General features: G+C 49.6%; 1 protein-coding gene across 4 annotated transcripts in view; it reads right to left on the reverse strand.

Annotated features, from left to right (window-relative positions):
• Positions 1–18,076, reverse strand: part of Phc2 (polyhomeotic homolog 2) — a 99,963-nt gene that overhangs the window by 17,746 nt on the left and 64,141 nt on the right. For 2 of the 4 annotated variants that reach the window (XM_057783829.1, XM_057783828.1), the window contains 2 exons: positions 15,524–15,927; positions 15,105–15,270 (listed from right to left, as the gene is read on the reverse strand). In XM_057783829.1, the coding sequence (XP_057639812.1) occupies positions 15,105–15,270; positions 15,524–15,927 (570 nt within the window). Of the gene's footprint in view, positions 1–9,965; positions 10,120–10,231; positions 10,517–15,104; positions 15,271–15,523; positions 15,928–18,076 lie in introns of those variants that run through there. The other 2 variants (XM_057783834.1, XM_057783830.1) reach the window with 2 other exon arrangements.

Below are 18,076 nucleotides of genomic sequence, written 5' to 3' on the forward strand. Positions count from 1 at the left end.
GTCTCACCAAGTTGCTATGGTCAGCCTTGCACTTGAGATGCTCCTGTCTTGGCCCTACTTGGCTTTCTCCCAGCCCCCTAATGTTAGGTTCACAGCTGTGCACCACATCTAGCCAATGAAGAAGTGTGGTTTACAGTGGCTCTGGGCCCTTGCTACAGAGTTAAACTGGAGGACAGCCACTTCCCTTTCCACTGTGGCACACTGCTGCCTCCCACTGGTCACTGACATGCATCCCCAAACTGTTCCTGACACCTCGTCTCTTTTGCGGGCTTTCTAGCCCTGCTCCACTGCAATGTCCCCAGCTCCAACCTCTTCCTTACTGTCCCTGTCAGGCAGAGGAGTTCTTGTGGGCATTCATCAGTGGAGGCTACAAACCAGGGCTCACCGATGGGAAGCAAGGACTCTGGTATCTTCAGTCTTTTTTTTTTTTTTTAAAGATGCCCAGCACTTGGAAGACAGAGGCAGGCGGATCTCTGTGAGTTCGAGACCAGCCTGGTCTACAAGAGCTAGTTCCAGGACAGGCTCCAAAACCACAGAGAAACTCTGTCTCGAAAAACCAAAAAAAAAAAAAGATACAGAGACAAACAAATGAACTCCTTCATGCTGACACCAGAAATTCTAGCTGCCATCACAATCCTGGGGCAGGTTACAGGAGACAGAATCCCAGGGGCGGGGGAGGGGGGTATTCACAGCTGTCTGGCTTTGCCACCGTCGTTATGCCCTATAGTTCAGCACCTGCTTTAGTAACAAAGAGTTTGGGCTATTTCTGGAAGGTCCGAACAGTCTCACCCCCCTGCCATGCTCAGCACACTGAGATTAATTTAATCTGCTTTCCACTCTCCCAGACTGCTTTGCAGCCTGTTTGGGGAAAAGCCTTTTTGACAGTGAAACTTGCAGGGACCCGCCCTGCTGGCCTGAAGCAAAGAAAAGAGACAAAGAAACTCTGTCTTTGGAATTCAGTTCCTCGGTGCTCTCCAGCCAGGGGATTCCCACAGGTCTCAGATGCCTTCCTACAGTGAGCTCCTCAGCAGAAAGGGAGGTGCGCACCTTGCTCCAGGGGTCGGAGGGGGAAACGGGCCAGCTCTGCTGGGAAGAGGCAGGCTGGAACTTCTTTAAGTTGACCACAAATGGACCACTAGTATGTGCCAGAGTCTTACTAAGCATATGATCAGCCACTAGGCTGTTTCTCACTGCTGATCTCACTCACAGGCTCTGACAGAAACAGCTCTTTTGCAAGAAAAGAAAGGTCTACTCAGAGGTCCCTGTTTATGCTACTATTTTGAAATCATCTTTGGAATTCTTCACTTCTACTAACCAAGGCAGGAGCTGTGATCCACAGGAGCTAAACCTATATCCAAAATATGACATACGCCTATTAAAACTGCAATGAATTATAAATATAAAATAACAAATAGTAAACTCAGTTTTCAGCATCGCCATAAAAAATACAGGCCTCCTTGGTACTACAAAGAGTCCTGCCACAGGTGAGATCCAAAGGAGTATGACAGTGAGTGGCATAGTTGGTGTCTACTGTGGAGGTGGCATTTCCGTGGACCTGCCCATAAATGACAGCTGCTCTTCTTAGCCCAATGTCACGGTCACTATGGAGGATTTCCTCAGTGGAGGAGAGTTAGGGCACTAAGCTTGGTCCAGAAACTTTGTAAGGCAGGATGACCTCTAGAGGCAAAGGCAGGGAAGCTCCCAGAAAGACACTTTCAGTCAGCTGGAGAGAGAACAAGACTGGCCAGTTCAGAACCAGGTTCTTCCTTGTGTCAGATGACACACAAACCATCTGCTATTTGGGAATGTGGAAGGTTCGTGCATGCATGCATGCAAGCCAGAGGCTGACACTGGATGTCTTGGCAGTATGAGAATAAGCTAATGAAATTAGCAAAGACTTTAAGGAGCCAGCAACTGATAACACCGCTCACCAAACATCAGAACAAGAACCTGTAACAGCACTCGCTCTAGGCACAGCACTGTGGTCATGCTGTGCTTCAGCTCAGCCTGTTCTCCAGACTATGAGCGAAGCACCTGCAAAATGGCGCCTCTGCACCTGTATCCAGGAGACAGCAGGAGGCCACACCTGCTCCAACCAGCAGAGGTCACCTTACAGAGAGGAGAGCCAGTGTAGCTAGCTAGGCCTGTGGAAAGGTCTAGGGCCACCCTTCCTAATCTCTTTAGTTATATCCGGACCCCCAAAGAAATTGGTGGCACTGTGAATCAGAGGGAGGTGTCCCCTCCCAGGAAGAAGGGCACGATGGAGGGGGTGGGCTGGAGCTCAATGCAGACACTCTTCACAAAGAGATTCCTGGGGAGAATCTTCAAAGTGCAAGTTTGGCTACACCCGTTCAGAATCTGCTATGAGTCAGCCACTTTGCTCAGGTAAGCAGACCCTTTCCAACACTGCTTAGGGACCCAGGTGCGGTGGGAGGGAAGGGGACCAGATCCAGGTGGAGGGGCCCTGAGTCTAAGGCATGAGGCAACTTGTCTTCAGGATTGAAAGACTTATTCTATGTGATATTCTATTGAGAAAATATAGTCACCTATGAGACAAACTTTGGACTTGTCTGTGAGCATGTTTCCAGAGAGGTTTGATGGTGGTGGGAAGACCCACCCCGAATGTGGGTTAGCACCATTCCATGGAGCTGGGGGGGTCCAAACTGAATTAAAAAGGAGAAACTGAGTTTAATACCAGATTCAGCTCTCTGCTTCCTGACTGTGGACACATGTGACCAGCGGCTTCAAGGTCTTACCATTACGCCTACTCCACTACAGTGGACAGCACTCTTAAATTTCCAGCCAAAATGTATCCTTCTTTTCTTAGGTTGCCTCTGTCATGTATTTTGCCACCGCAACAAAATGAGTAGCAAATACATCCCAGGTCACGAGAGAAAGTTGGGCAGAATACAGCGGTTCCAGTTTCCCTAGAGTGGGCTGCTAAGTGGAACGGACTGGGTGGGGAGCACTAGGCTTTGACTGGCTGGGAACAGCATGAGGGCACTTGAGGGAGGTGGCAGGAAATGGACCCTCCATTCCCGGACACCGAAGCAGAGGCATCATGTGTGGTCTGGGACGTTAGGTTTGGGAACTGGCAATTATCTAGGTGAGTGATGCCCAGATGGGAGTCTTGAAGTAATAAGAAAAGGAATGTGGTTAATCAGGACCCAGGGGCTACAGTCAATATTCCAAGACGCCAGAAGGGAAGTAGCGTTTGCTCTTTCAATAGGCCTGGCACACCATTTCCCACACTTATAATTTAGGATGAGTCATCTCTCCCACAAATTTCAACACTAAATTTAGAAGAAGACCACATGTGCATCTCCCATGCAGACTGCACACATTACAGGTGGGCTTTTTAGAATTCAAGCAAGAGTGAATGACATTTGGAAGATGGTATCTCCTAGAACATGCAGCAAAGGAGCTCTTAGTGGGGAAAAAATTGCAGGCTCCTTCCCACAGAGTCCTGGAGGAGTCGCCGCTTGTAAGCGGTTCACTTCTTGTAAGGACAGAGCTGTGAGACAGAGACCTGTTGCCTGGAGGCTACAAGCTATATGGCTTTGGCACCACCCTGCCCCTCAGAGTACCTTCCTCAGCCAGGCCAACTGCAGTTGCTCTGAAGACCCTGGCACAGCAGGGAGCTTTACCCACCCAGAGGCAAGACTGGATCTAGGTTCTCCGTGGAGAAGGGAGCTGGCCAGTAGACTGGGAACCTCAGCCAGCCCGAGTGCCACTTCAGCATGACCTCATTGAGGCTAGGTTAGCAGGCCAGGAGGGCAGACGAGCTCTCAGTATTCTGGGTAAGAGCTAAATATCTGTCTACGGCCTTAGCTGGGGGGTCAAACCCTCCCTCCTGGCAGCTACTGCCATACAACCCACTTTCAGGCTGTTGCCTCTCAAGGCAGAGAGGGCCGGTCCAACTCACCCCAAATCACAGGCTAGAGTGCGCAGAAGTGGAACTGTAAACAGCTGGATGTCTTCCAAGCTGTTACCCAGAGCTAGGAGGGAAGCAATCAGTGCAGGCGACAGCCACCCTCCCCCATGCAGCTGAGGACAAGGGAGCAGTGGGGGATTTTCCTAGACCTCAGGCTGGGTGCCATAATGGGCTGAGGTCAGATGTAGGAGGCTGCTGTAGTGGGCACTCAGCTTCTGCGGAACTGCGAAGTGATGTCCAATGGCCGGCCAGCACACCAGGAGTGCTCATCAGTCCTGGCTGCAGGGAACAAGGCAAGGCTGTCACAGGAGGGTGTCAAATGCCCAATCAAGGACTCCCATCACAGTGCTCTGGCAGATACTAAGACACCAAGGGAGAGACTACAGAGATATCACAAGTCCCAGGAGGAAGAGATCAAGGGTGGCAGGGGAGAGGATGCTGGTTCTGGGTCAGGCCTGAGCTCATTCTGGTTCTACCTGTGATACCCTGTGTACAAGGTGTTCACTGAATCTGTTTGCTCTATCTTAAGAACCATAAACTGTAGGAAGTTTAAGTATATGGTAGGTGCTGGCTTTGAGTAAATGGGGATGCAGAAAAACACTGAGCTTAAATCCTAGCCTGTGGTGCCAGCAGGCTACTCCAGGCCTCAGCCTCCTCAACTGTGACATGTGTGCTCCTGCCTGTTGCTCTTGCAGAGAGAAAATTAAGATCAGGAAGCACCACTCAGAAGTGGCCCTGACCTCACTCTCACTAACCCTGACCTCACCCGGTCCCTGAGGTTAGACTGAGGTCTTGTTCCTGCTGTCCCGTGCTGTGTGCACTGGGGTATACTCTGTGCCTTGTCTGTGCACCTCGAGGTCAGGCTCCAGAAAGAGTCGTTATTTATGTGCGCTCTGACAGGGCTGAGCAGAACAGAAGTACTCTGCTCCTCAGGGCAAGCCAAGTCGCGCACCACGTCGAAGACTATCAACCCAACGGTCAAGGAGACAAACACCAGAGTCTCTCTCTGTGGCATGTGGCATCTTTCCTAAAGAGGCTAAGAGTCATCGGCAGACAGTGCAGAAGAACCCCAGAAACAAGGGGGAGATAACCTGAGTCGTCAAAAGGAGAACCCCTACATACAGATACAAGGGCTATGGTGGAATTTACAAAGTCAGGAAGTGGTTTTGCCTGTGAAATAAGTTTAAAATGCTAAAAATAAACTCATGGAAGATAGATTTTTAAAATTCCATTTACAAAAAAAACTCGAAATATTTAGTAAATGTTCTAATTATCTTCAGGTTGGTAATAAGAAAAGACAATCATGCCCCCTGATATGCCAACTCCATTATTTTTGGCTACTAACTGTAAGATCATATAAGGCGACAAATGGCAGCCAAGGTGGGAATGCAGGAGACGATATCAGCCTCAGCTGTCCGGCCCACGTAATGGTCCAGGTGGATCCCTGCTACAAGTCAGTTCTGATGGCTTCTCTCAGAAAGCATCTCTCTCTTCAGTGTTTAGCTGTATGACAGAGGGCTGTGCACAGGGATATGAGAGGTGGGTCTCTCTTCCTGTCATCTGGATCCTGGGACAGAACTCTGGCAGTCAGGCTTGGCAGAGCATCTCACATTCTTAAATTTATTTACCTATTATTTATTTATTTATTTTGCTGCTGCCTAAGCTCTCAATCATCGTACTTGCTACCAGCCAATTAATAGCTGAGTACTGATAACTGCATGCCTGGAAAAATGGAACAAATTCACTTTTAAAGACTTCACCGGCTTCACATACACTTTAGACTGTCACTTGTTTTGGGTGTTCCAAATGCTAATACAGCTGTGTAGCTCTGGGCCACAGACAGATGGGGTCAAATATGAGGAAGACATCAGTAGCTAGGAATAACATGCAGTGTTCACGGCATGAGGGCTGGGCAGCGAGCGCTCTGGAAACAATCCTCTTGCTGAGGACTCCTGCATGGCAGCAGGACTAGTCCCCCAATCTACTGAGGAGGACTTTATTACAATATGGCACTGAAGTAATCTTTCCCTAACATCTGACCACTAAGTATGCTTTAAAGAACGTTGAAATGGGAAACCCGGCCTCTCTAACATCTGGATTCACCTCAGAACACTGGCAAGCTGTAGTTAGCATCAACTTCTTTAGCAGATGCAGAAGCAGTATTGTTTTTGGATTCACTTTAACTAAAATGCTTGGAAATTGAAAGACAGGGAAACCAAGGCCCCTTTCACTAACATGGTCTGGGAAAGGGGTTACAAAGTTTACGAAGGGGCCTATGTAGTGTTATAATGTTATAATCCTAGAGTGAGAATAATCTAAATTATGTTGCTTCTGACTATACTACTATTTTCTAAAACTAATAATTCTGGGAGATGGCTCAGTCTGTAAAACATTTGTTCCATGAGTTTAGACTCCCAGCACCCATGTAAAAAGCTAGACATGGGGGTACCTGCCTATAACTCTAATGCTAAGTGGTAGGGACAGGAGGAGATCTTTAGGGCTTTCTAGCCAACCAATCCAGCCAATCTTCAGTTTAGTGAGACAATGTATCAAATAAGGAGGGGCCTGATAAAGGCAGACAAATACACACATGCACGCACATTAACACATATACACACATACCTCCCCTAGTAATTTTATATTGCATGACTCTTGGTTAACTGTAAAAAGCGCACATTTGAGGGACTGAAAAGATGGCTCACCGATTAAGAGCACTTGTTCCTGTAGAGGACCTAGGTTTGGCTCTCAGAATCTACATGGCAGGCAACTCACAACCGTCTGTAACTCCAGTTCCAGGGGATCTGATGCCCTTCTCTGGCCCCCTATAAGCACCAGGCATGTATGTGGTGACTATATAAACATGCAGGCAAAACACACATACACAGAAAATTAAATCTAAAAATTTTCAAAAACAGCTCATTTCTTGATCATGTAAGTTATATTCTATTTTGTTACTAATAAGAGAAAAAAGTCTAAAATTAATTAAGAATATTAGGCAAATGGCTTTTTGCCTAGCAATTCCTCAAGTATCTATGATGTGAAGTAGAATTAGACAGTTTACCTCTGAATATCTTTACATATACCAAACCAGGATTCTGATGTAGCTAGGAACTCAAAATGAAAAATTTAAATGTCAATTCTTAAAATGAAAGCTACATCTATTTAATGTGCAGATTAAATTTATCCTAAGTGCCACTTTTTTTTTTAACAGAAAGCATGCTACCAGCCTTTCCCAACGTGACTCATGTAGTTTGCGCCACTCCATACTGACAGTTAAATCACAAATTCCTGCACTTTCAGGCCTCTCTACCTTGAGGGGAGGCCAGCTCTGCATCACCCAATCATGGGGGAGAGGCTTCTGTCGCTAATACAAAGGCCCCAGCAGAGTGCTCAGAGCACCTGGCTATCCCAGACAGTGGAAGGCTCACACTAATCCTCGCTTCAAGACAGTCTCCTAAGAAGTACCAAGAACACCGCTTTTGAGATTTTCCCCAACTACTGCGAACTATCACCTTCATTATCCCACTGCCAAGAGGCACAAGACAAAGGAAGAAACGGCCATTTAAGATAACTCTCTACCTTCACTCACAAAATCCTCTCTCTGTGTGTGGGAGATTAAATGCTGGACAGCTGGAAGAACTTCAGTACAGACCGGATTCACTCAAGCATTACTACTTTCATATCAACATGTAGTAGGGCCAGAATCACCACCCTGTTCCCTAGTTTTTAACTTTGCTTTGGCTTGCTGGAAGGACTGACTCAGGAGATAGGTGAGCTTCTCTGGGGAAGGAAGCAGACCTAAAGGGTACTATGCAGTCAGGCCACCTCTTTATACGTAATCACAAAAGGAAAAGAAAGAGACAGAAAAGTGGCTCCCCTGTGATATTCCCTAGCACAGACAAAAACTCCTAATTCTTAGTGGTTGTTTTCCCTGTGTGTGTCTTCCTAAAAAGACAACCTCAGGGAGACAGACGAGCAAGGAAGAACGCGAGGCTACAGACAAGAACATTTCAATTTTTAAGTTCAAATCTCCCCTCTATCCTTCTCCAATTTATTCCTTCTGCCTCCAAAAAAATCAGAACTCAAAGATCCAGAGCATGTGAGACAGGAAATGAGTAAGGCAGGAAAGAGGATGTGGGCTGAAAAGGAGTGGATTCTGGGGCTGAGCCAGAGCAAATAGGCAGCCCAGGTCAGAGCAGGAGTGTGTGTGTGTTCCTCTCAGCAGAAAACACAATCTCAGGGTCAATCAGCTTAGACTCAAGTCAATGGCAGAGTTAGAACAAAACACCTTCCTGAGAGGTTGTAGTCCCCACAGGAGTGTGCAGAGCACAGAGACCTGCCTGGAGACCTTCAGCCAGACCACTGCTCCTGCCACAGAAGGAAGGGGCTGGCATTTTCCTCTTCACTGCTTGGAAAGGAAATGGTATGTAGGAAGCCCACTTGGCAGAGGTAAATTAAAAACTCAATCAGGGCAAAGGGGAAAGTGGAAAGGGCCTAAGGCCATGGGTTCCATTACCAGCACCAGAAACAATCACCCAGAAAAGTGCAAAGGGCTAGGAGGCGGCCACAGGATAAAATACTGACATCCACTGTGCCCACAGCCACGTTCCAGGGACAGGAGGATGGGGGTGTAAAGAGGTACTCCTGAGCCCTTCCAGAATCACAGCACAGCGGTCTAAGAAACTACCCATTTTCTCCAGTTTAGGCTTCAGGGGAAAAAAAAGACATCTGTTCTCTGTGGTATAGAAAGGCAAGCCTGGAAAACATGTTGGATGAGCAGGGAAGCAGAACTCACGTTACAGTGCCAGGAGACAGCAGGTGCCAAAAGAGCACTCCTCCCCATACGCTGGACCCTCGGTGAAACAAGTCACCCCGGGGGGAAGCCAAGCATCCCCACCTCGCTGGGGCTGGCACTTAGGAGCAGAAATGAGCCAGTGAGCAGTGGGTAAAAGTGTGAAGATTCCCGAACAATCTGGATGCCATCTTTTATTGAACTGTCTGTGGGGCCCAGCACCATGTTTTACATAAAGCAGGGGCCTGGTAAAATGTGCTAAACTGAACTGAACGAGACCAGAGCTGCTCAGCTGCGGAGCTATCAGAAGATTCAAGATGAAATCTCTTGCCTTGAAGACTATGATGTTAATAAACTACTTCCTATTTTCCAGGCAAAATGATGGAACTCACTACACCCCTTGGTGACCCAAATCTAAACACTAGCCAAGGGGCGGCCCGACAGGTCTGCAGTTCTCAATGGGAATAAAAGCTGGGGAAAATAGGGGTGGGGAGGAGAGGGAGAGAGGGTGAGAGGGGGAGAGAGAGAGAGAAATACAAGAACAAGGAACAACTCACTGGCTTCATTAGCCTGTAATGTTCACACTGACCTAGAAATCCTAGCAGTTCTAACATTTGGGTTGACTCAGGAGGGGTTAGGAAAATCCCAGGTGAGTGATAATTGGATTAACTAGTAAAGCCCCAGGGCCAAATGGCTGGAAGAGGCCAGGACAGTGGGGTCTGGTACAGCGAAAGTGACATTACTTTCTAAACCCGAAATTGAGAGCTCAGGCTGGCAATGAGACGGACTAGTTTAAATTGGGGCCGTCCTCGTGAAAACTGCGGACACACGGAGGATTTAGGTCAGTACTTCACTTCAAGAGATCCTCTGGGCCTAATATGCTAATGGAGGGATTAAGGATCAAGGATGGGAAAAGTCTTAGGGGGAAGCTGTCATTGATTTGTAAAGCAGGAATGAGAAGAGTGAGTTCAGGAGACAGCGCTGGAAACTAGGCCGGCTAGGTCTGGCGTGGGAAGGAAAGTTGATGAGGAACTGTTAGTATTAAACTAGCGAAACCTTGCTGCAGCTAAGAAGCGGGAGGGTCTCACTGTCACAAACTGGCACCGGACGAGGGAGTCGGGGCTTAGGCGTTCTGGAGGCAACTTCACGGGTTCGCATCCTCCCTCTTTCTGGATGTCAATTTAAACAGACGCTCACAGATTCCGGATTTAACGTAAGGAGCCCGCAGATGCAGCATACCTTCGTTTGGCACGAGAGGGCGAGAAAACGCTCTTCTAAACGTGGAAGAGGACAATCACAAAACAGCTTGTCCTTTCCCATCAATACAAGTCCCCGCGGGGCACGGGAGGCCCGGAGCGGGAGCAGAGGCCGGCGGGGCTGGGAGCGGAGGCGGCTCGGGCCCTCCCCGGAGGCCAAGCGCGGCGGCGCGGCCCAGAGGCCTCCGCGAGGCCCAGGGCGACGCCCGTTCCTGGCACGGCGCGATCCCTCCCCGCGGCAGCACTGACCTGTCCGGGGCCCGGCCGGGCCTGACGGGGCGGGGCCTACGCAGCCCCTCGGCCCGGCGCCGCCTGTAGCGGGGGCCCGGGCGGGCCGCGTCCTCTGCGCCGGGAGCCTCCGAGCCGGGGCCCGGGGCTGCCGCGGCGCATCCGACCGCAGGGCCCGGCGGCCTGGACAAAGGGCGCGGGGCGCGGGGCGCGGGCGGGCGGGCGGGCGGGCGGCGACCGAGCTACGGCGAGCGCTCGAGGGCTGCGGCGCCGCGGAGACAATGCGGCGCGTCCGGGCCGGCTCCCGGGCCGCCTCCGCCGGGGCGGGGCGAGGGCGGGGCGAGGCGGCGCGGGGCGGGGCGGCAGCCGACGCGGCCCGCGCGCTTCCTTTGTGCGCCCGAGCCCAGCCCCGCGTCCTCCGGAAGGCTCGGAGGCGTCCGGCGCGGGGCCCCTGGGGACCCGTGGCCTGTGACCCCCGCCCCGGTGGCTCACTGTGGGGTCTCGGAGGCGAGTCTTAATGATTGAGGGTTAGTGCGTGTCAGGGCGAAGTGCACGCACCCTCTTCCTTATTGTCCACAATAACCCTCCAAGTGGTCATTATCCTCCCCACTGGGAGCGAGGATCAGAGGTGAAGTAATGACCAAAGGGACCCAGTCCTACCTCCATAAAAGGCGTAATCCCTACCGCCAGGTTTAATGTGAGGGTTAACTGATTTACAAATTGCCTGCAGTGCCTGGTGCACAGTGGGAGCCCAATAAATGTTAGTTTTCTTTCCCAAACACAGTTTTAACTTGAACTGTGCCAGCGAGCTACCTTCATGCAAACAGGCAGGCTGGGAGCGCTGGGGGTACGCGCTGTGAGAAAGGCACCATCCTCAAAGAGTAACTAATTGCTGGATGGACCCAATGACTCCCCACTCTCGACTTCTCTCTAGTCTCAGTATTTTCCTGTCCATTGATTTTCTTCATTCATACCTTCTCCACCACACTCTGTCTTTCCTTCTGCTCCAGCTTCACTTTGCCCATGGTTTCTAGTTCCTGCGTGCTTCCCTCCCGCTCCCCACTCCTCGTCTTTCTCCTTTCCTTTCCAAACTTTCAAACCTCCTTCGCAGTAGAATTCACATTCCCCTTGCTCTCACACATTTGGTTTAAAAAGGAAGATGACAAGGGACTGAACACTCAACTTCTTCCCTCCGCCTTAAGTGTCCTGCCAGAAAGGCCTTGTCCCTGACACTATGAGCCCAAATCCCACCCATACTTCAAGGTCGAAAGGCCAGCAGTTGGCAGACTTCTGAAAGGGGCCACAGAGGAAATACCTTAGACCTTGTAGGCCATATGGTCCCTGCCCCAGCTGCTCCAGCCTACTGTTGCTGAAGCTGAGAGCTGCTGTCATGGGTAAGTGAGCGTGGCTGTGTTCCCAGAGCTTCACTGTGAACACGGACATCTGAATCTCATGTATTTCCTCACATCGAGAGATAGTATTGTTCATTACAGCTGCTGTTAACTTGCGAGGCTGTACGAACACTGGCAATGTAATGGATGTAGCCTGGGAGCTATAGTTTGCCAATCCCTGCTTTATAGCAATGCCATTTCCACTCTGAAATCTAGCCTGATAATCTCCACCTGGCACCAACAGTGCCCTCTGTAACGTGGAAAGCATTACCTAGGGGCCTCTTGCGGCGCTTATCAAATTGTAGCTGGCATTGTAGTTTCCTGTGTGTTCATCTTCCCCGACAGATGCTGAGTTCCTTGATGGTAGGGAGCAGTCCTTATTTCTCTGGGCCTTACCATACAACCGACAGGGCTTTGTCCCCAAATGGACATTCAAACCTCTGCAGTCCATGCAACTGTCTAAGGCTCGGGTGGCCAGCAGCGGCCGCCACTAAACAAAGCTCATTCTTTTTGGAAGATGAGAACCTCAAGAACAGGATGCTTGTCTTATGCTTATGGCCTTGCTTGGATTTCAGAAACTGTTGCGAGCCTTATGAACCAAATAGAAAAAGGAAGGCAAACAAACGCCAGCTGATTTAGGAGTTGTTGGATAACTGTCCCTCAGCAAAGACTGTTGGGTACCAGCATTCTGGAAACACTGCATGGCTCCTCAGGTGGATCCTACGCAGCACTTCCATCAGCAAATTGGTAAAAGAACGCGTATTTTGGAAAGATCTGGACTTCTTCTTCCTGAGTTCGTTTGACCCTTCTAGAATAGAGAGCAGGGTAGTGCTTATTCCTGCAACTCACCTGTAGCCAAGTGGTACCGAGGCGTTAGCATAATGAATGAATAACAGAATTCAGATGCAAGATATCCCTGCTCCTCCACTGACTCTGCACCTTAGTGTCCTGTCCTCATCTTTAAAATGAAGATAATGAAGTTCTGACCCCCAAGGGCAATTACCAGGATTTAGGGAGGAAATCTCCGAAAAGGCTGGCGGAAAAAGCTCAAGGATAGCTTAGTGAACCAATGACAGTCTCTGGAACTGTGAGCTAAATTCACACAAGATCATTGAACGGACATAAGTCATTGTACGTCGGTTCAAAATATAAATAGTACAAGTTGGAGACCAAGGAGACCTAGCCAGACAACAACTCCTGTCAAAGAAACCTCAAAAGTAAAAGCAAAACAAGCCACCTTCCTGGAGTCTAGTTGGCACAACACTCTGACCCATCAGAGCTGTTCCCACTGGATGGAGGAATGAAGGTGTGGCCTCGTGTGTATGGCCTAATGGGGTGGTGTGTGAGGGAATTGCCACATTTGGGGCTAGAACCAGAGTACCGTCCTTCAATAGCCCTGTAACCTGGGGCCGCTCCTTCTTGGTTTCTGTCCCTACTTCTAGAATGAAGAGGATGATGATACTTATCTCTCAGGGCTACCATGAGTGAGTAAAGGATTGTGTGTGTGTAGTTTTTCTGAGACAGGGTTTCCTTGTGTAACAGTTCTGGATGTCCTGGAACTCATTCTGTAGACCAGGCTGGCCTTGAATTGACAGAGATCTGCCTGCCTCTGCCTCCCGAATGCTGGGATTAAAGATATGGCTCACCACTACCCCTCTGAGATGGTAGCTTTGATATTTGGGATTAATATTTTTAATTTGGGGAGTTCCACTTTAAGAGAATCAATGAAAAGGTAGAACACACAGAGAGAAGATGATTAGAAACATGGAAGTGGGGATCTGACATGTCATGGAGGGAAATCAAAAAATTCTTAGGTCTTTAGATGTCCCCCCATCCCCAGTCAGGACAAACTTCTACAAACACTATGAGATGGACTCTCAAATTTGCAAGACAGGCTCACAGCCAACGATGATAAGTTCCAGAACAGCAGGTTCTGACTTAATTAGAAGAGGGGTTTTCTGATAATTAGAGTGCGTTCTATAAGGGACTGGGTTGTTTCTCTCCTCCCACCTCCTTTCCTTCAGGGTTGGGATGGAACGCAGGGTCTCAGACACACTGGGCAAGTGTTCCATCACAGAGCCACACCGCATGTCAGGAGCCATTTTCCCAAAGATTATAGCAGGGACTATTGTCCTAAGGATGTTTGCGGGGAGCCCCACACCCAACTATCTTGAGAACTATTTGTTAGCGGAACCCACCCCACACCCAACTATCTTGAGAGCTATTTGTTAGCGGTACCCGCCTCACATTCCAACTATCTAGAGAATTGTTTGTGGTTGGAATCACAAAAGGAACGATTCCGCTTGCATAGAGAACACTAGGTGTGCCGACTTGTGATCATTGGTGCCCAGGCAAGGTCCCTTCTTGCCCTTGCCATGCCCCTGTCCCCATCTCAAGCCAAATTCCTCATTCAAGGGCTATATAAGCCACAACCATTTCACTAATAAAGTGAGACCTTGACAAGAACTTTGCTTGGTCTCCGTTTCTCCTCCCGCCCAAGTCTTTTTCAAGATAGCGCCTCTTCAGGACCTTGGAATAACTGGCCTGCTGGGCGGGTTTACAACCGTAAACCCAGGACCTCTTAGCAGGAGTCTCTCATCCTTGCTAGCTCAGGAAAAGGAAGTGAATGACCTCCATCCGTCTTTCCATTTCCTAGTGTCCACTATCCATATTCTTTGGCTTCCTTTTTCCTTGCTCCAACCCTCACTCCTTATAAGACTATTTAACTTCTCTTACCTTATATATTTTTTTATTCCCAAATATTTCTCCTTTCAAATCTTCAGTTTCTGAGCTTTTCCCTCTTGCTTCTCCCACCCTACTCTCAGCACACACTTAGCATTGTGGTTGGAGCTGCTTCCCTGAGCTGTCAACAGTTCTTGGCTCAGAGTGGCTCTGAGATCTAGGCCAAGATCACCGTGCATCTTGGCAGAGAAGACGGCCAGCAAATGGATCACTACAGAGGGCGGAGGTACCACTGTGGCTCTCCCACCAGGGTAGAGTGCTCCAGCAGAGTGTCCTGAAGCCCAGGTCATGGGAAATCTACTTGTCACTCAGATAGACAGATGGAGACCCCAGAGATGAGCACAGTTCTCTCAAGGATGCTCTCTACGAGCTGAGTTCATTCCGAGTCTCCTTCTGGCTCTCCTCGAAGGAATGTCCCTTCTCTTGGAGACTCTGCAGTCCTCTGGCCATGATTAATCCCAAGAACTCCCTCTGACACCTTCGCTGTCAGCTTGGTCCACATATATGCAGCTTTAAAAAACCAATGGCGAAAGAGCTGCGGAACCTGACTCTTTCCCCACTCTGATCCTCTTGCTTCTCTATCTTCTGGGCTATCTTTCCTTGTCCCTGACCCATGCCCTCACTTCCCCTATCTCCAGCTACAAAGATGCTGTGTTGCTTCATTATGTTTCTGGTAGTTTACCTCCCCTCCTAGATGCCAAGGGAAAGGAACCAGGAAGTGGTAGGCAAGCTGACGTCCCCCCTCCCCCAACACTTCATACCGTGAGCTGGGCACTGCTGGATGTTGGGACTCTTGGGTATAGGCAGACCACCAGGCATGGCAGCGATGATGGCTTGCTGGTGTGGGGATGGGCCTGGCTGAGTCACGGGCACAGTCTTCTCCCCTGGTACCACTTCCTTCCAATCATCAGGAGCACACTGCTGGGGCTGTTAGGGGGCAGGGCAGAGATGAGTTTCCTGAATCGCTTCTGCAATCTTGGACACTACCCTGGTTCCTGTGGAGCTCGGGCAACAGGCAAAGATGTAAAGATTCAGTTATCCTAAGTCGGAGAGAGCCCTTTCGTCTTGGGATGTGCAGAGATAATCTCAGCAGTCAGCCTAGTCTGAATTACCCGTGTCAGAACTACATGACTGCTTGAGTTATGGCCTCCCCACTGTTCCATGATATCAGCCTACTTACCACTGGAGAAGCAGGCTGCAACTGTAAGATCACAGCTGAGGTGTGCTGGAACCTTCGCTGAGGGACATGGGCCACACTCTCAGGATGTCCGTTCTGAGACCCAGTGTCTGGTGTGGGAAGGTGGCATTGCTGACTGCTTCCTGGCTTGTGCAGATGGGCAGCAGGGCACTGGAGTGGCAGGACAGACGGAACTGGGCCCAGAGGCATGGCATTGTCTTCTGGGCTGGACTGTAAGGCCAGGCTTGGGGAGACTGGTGCAAGCTGAGGTTGGGACTGGACTTGGGGCGCAGGCCGTGGTGGCTGTAGCTGCTGTGGCTGTGGCTGCTGCTGAATCACAAACTGAGGCTGTGGGTGTTTTGATGACGGCTGTGGGAGGAGCTGGTGTGGCTGCAGTTGAGCATACGCTGCGGGAGGAAAGCCAGGTTAGACAGGATGGCCATCCTCACCTACCGTGGCCCTTGCACACACAGATAGTTTCCCAAGCCCAGGGCTTCCTGTTTCCTTCTGTTTTTCTTCACATGGAGACTGGCTTGGCCAGCGCCAGAGCCTGGAAGCCTGAACACCTCTCTCTTCTTACTTTTGATCTTTCCCAGGTGAGGACCCTCACCTTACTACCATGGCACTTTTACACAGAACTCAACCTACGACCTAACCGTACATATCATAAACAAGTCAGTTTACTGTCCTGACCTGGAGTTCCCCTACGCTGCCAGTTTTCGTCCTCCTATTTTAACCAGGCTGGTTCTTTGAGGCAGGCATCTGGTATGTGTTGGTGTGGGTGTGTGCTGATGTGAGGATGTGCACATGTAGGTACATGCGCATGTGCGTACGCCTGTGTGGTGAGGCAGAATTCATGCCAGGTGTCTTCCTTGATCGTTGGAGAGCTTACTGTTTTTTGAGACAGGGTCTCCAAGCCCCGGCACTTGCTTTTTTTTTTTTTTTTTTAATGGGTGCTGGGAATCCTGAATCAGGTCCTCATGTTTGCATGGCACTTAACTGACTGAGTTGTCTACCCTACCCCAAGGTTCTTTTTTTTTTTTTTTTGTAGTCTCTGTTGTGTTTTTTTTTTTTTTTTTGGTTTTTCGAGACAGGGTTTCTCTGTGGTTTTGGAGCCTGTCCTGGAACTAGCTCTGTAGACCAGGCTGGTCTCGAACTCACAGAGATCCGCCTGCCTCTGCCTCCCAAGTGCTGGGATTAAAGGCGTGCGCCACCAACCGCCCGGCTCTGTTGTGTTTTTAACTTTGCCTTATAGATAGCAATGACCCAGGAAATCCAATTCAGAGTGTAAATCCTCTACCTGGCAAGCATCCAGGCCAGCTCAGAATGTGAGCAGGTTAGCTGAATCTGTCCTACATAGATGCTACACCTTCCACAGCGACTCCCGTAGCCAGAAAGCTGAGAGAGGAGGTATGCCAGGCAGACATAGAGGGCCACAGCTGGACACTCACAGCCAAATTTATACAAATGCATAAGGATAAACAGATTTCAGATTCAAGTTATCATGTACAAAGAACCCCGAGACTCAGAAACCGCCAAGGTTTCAAACTGAGTTAGGGGAGGTATGTTGTTTAATTTTCCCTCTTTTCATGCAAGTTTTTAACGGTCATCACAGCCCCACATGGAATTCCAAGCAGGCTGCCAGCAGGAATAAAGAAAGAACAGAAATGAGAGACACCAGGAGCAAAAGCAGAAAGGGCCTCAGGGACCGGATGCTGTGGCCAGGGACAGAATTAACAAGGCTGGCACAGCAGGATCTGGTGGATGACAATGAGTGATGAACCAAGAAACTTGGAGATCAGTGTGGATTTAAGGGGGATGTACTGGATTTAAGGGGCTTGAGGGGATGGAGGAACCTGCACAGACACCGCCAGCAAGCATTTGGGGGATTATAAGCAGTTTGTAACTCCAGGCTAAGCCCGGCCTCCCGCTCTCTCATTGGATAGACCAGAGTCCAACAACCAGAAAGGACTGTTCTTCAGGCATAAAGAATACTCTTGGTAAGAAGCCTGGGAGGTGCGGAGGGGCCATCAGGCTCCAATGGCTAGAATGACCTGTGGATAAGATGCTGGCCAGAGTCACTCCAGAGGCTGCTGTCTCGGGGAGAGCTGGAGACGGACCAGGTCTGGGAGCTAAGGGATGATGATCTGCCATCTGTTGCTGTAAGACCCAAGACAAGGGCTTTTTCCTTCCAGTGTGTTTCTGTGCAGCAGAGGTCTGGTCTAGGAGATCACACAGGCCTTCCAGCTCTATGTCTTGGTGGAAAACATTAGGAAAATGGTTTTAAAATCCAGGATTTATTGTGGCTGGGAAGATGGCTCAATGGGGGAATTGCCTTCTGTGCAAGTATGAGAATCAGAGTTCGGATCCCTTGTGCTCACAGAAATGTCAGGGAAGGGGTGGGGTGTGGCAGCTCCCAGAACTTGGGAGATGGATTCAAGGGATTCCAGGAGCAAGCTGCCTAGATAGTTAGTCAAACCGGCAATCTTGGGGTTCAAGTGAGAAATCGGTCTCAGTATATAACGTGAAGAGTGACTGAGAAAGACAGCTCTAGTT

The sequence above is a fragment of the Chionomys nivalis genome, chromosome 11 (genome assembly GCF_950005125.1).
Source record: "Chionomys nivalis chromosome 11, mChiNiv1.1, whole genome shotgun sequence".
Taxonomy (NCBI): Eukaryota; Metazoa; Chordata; class Mammalia; order Rodentia; family Cricetidae; genus Chionomys; species Chionomys nivalis.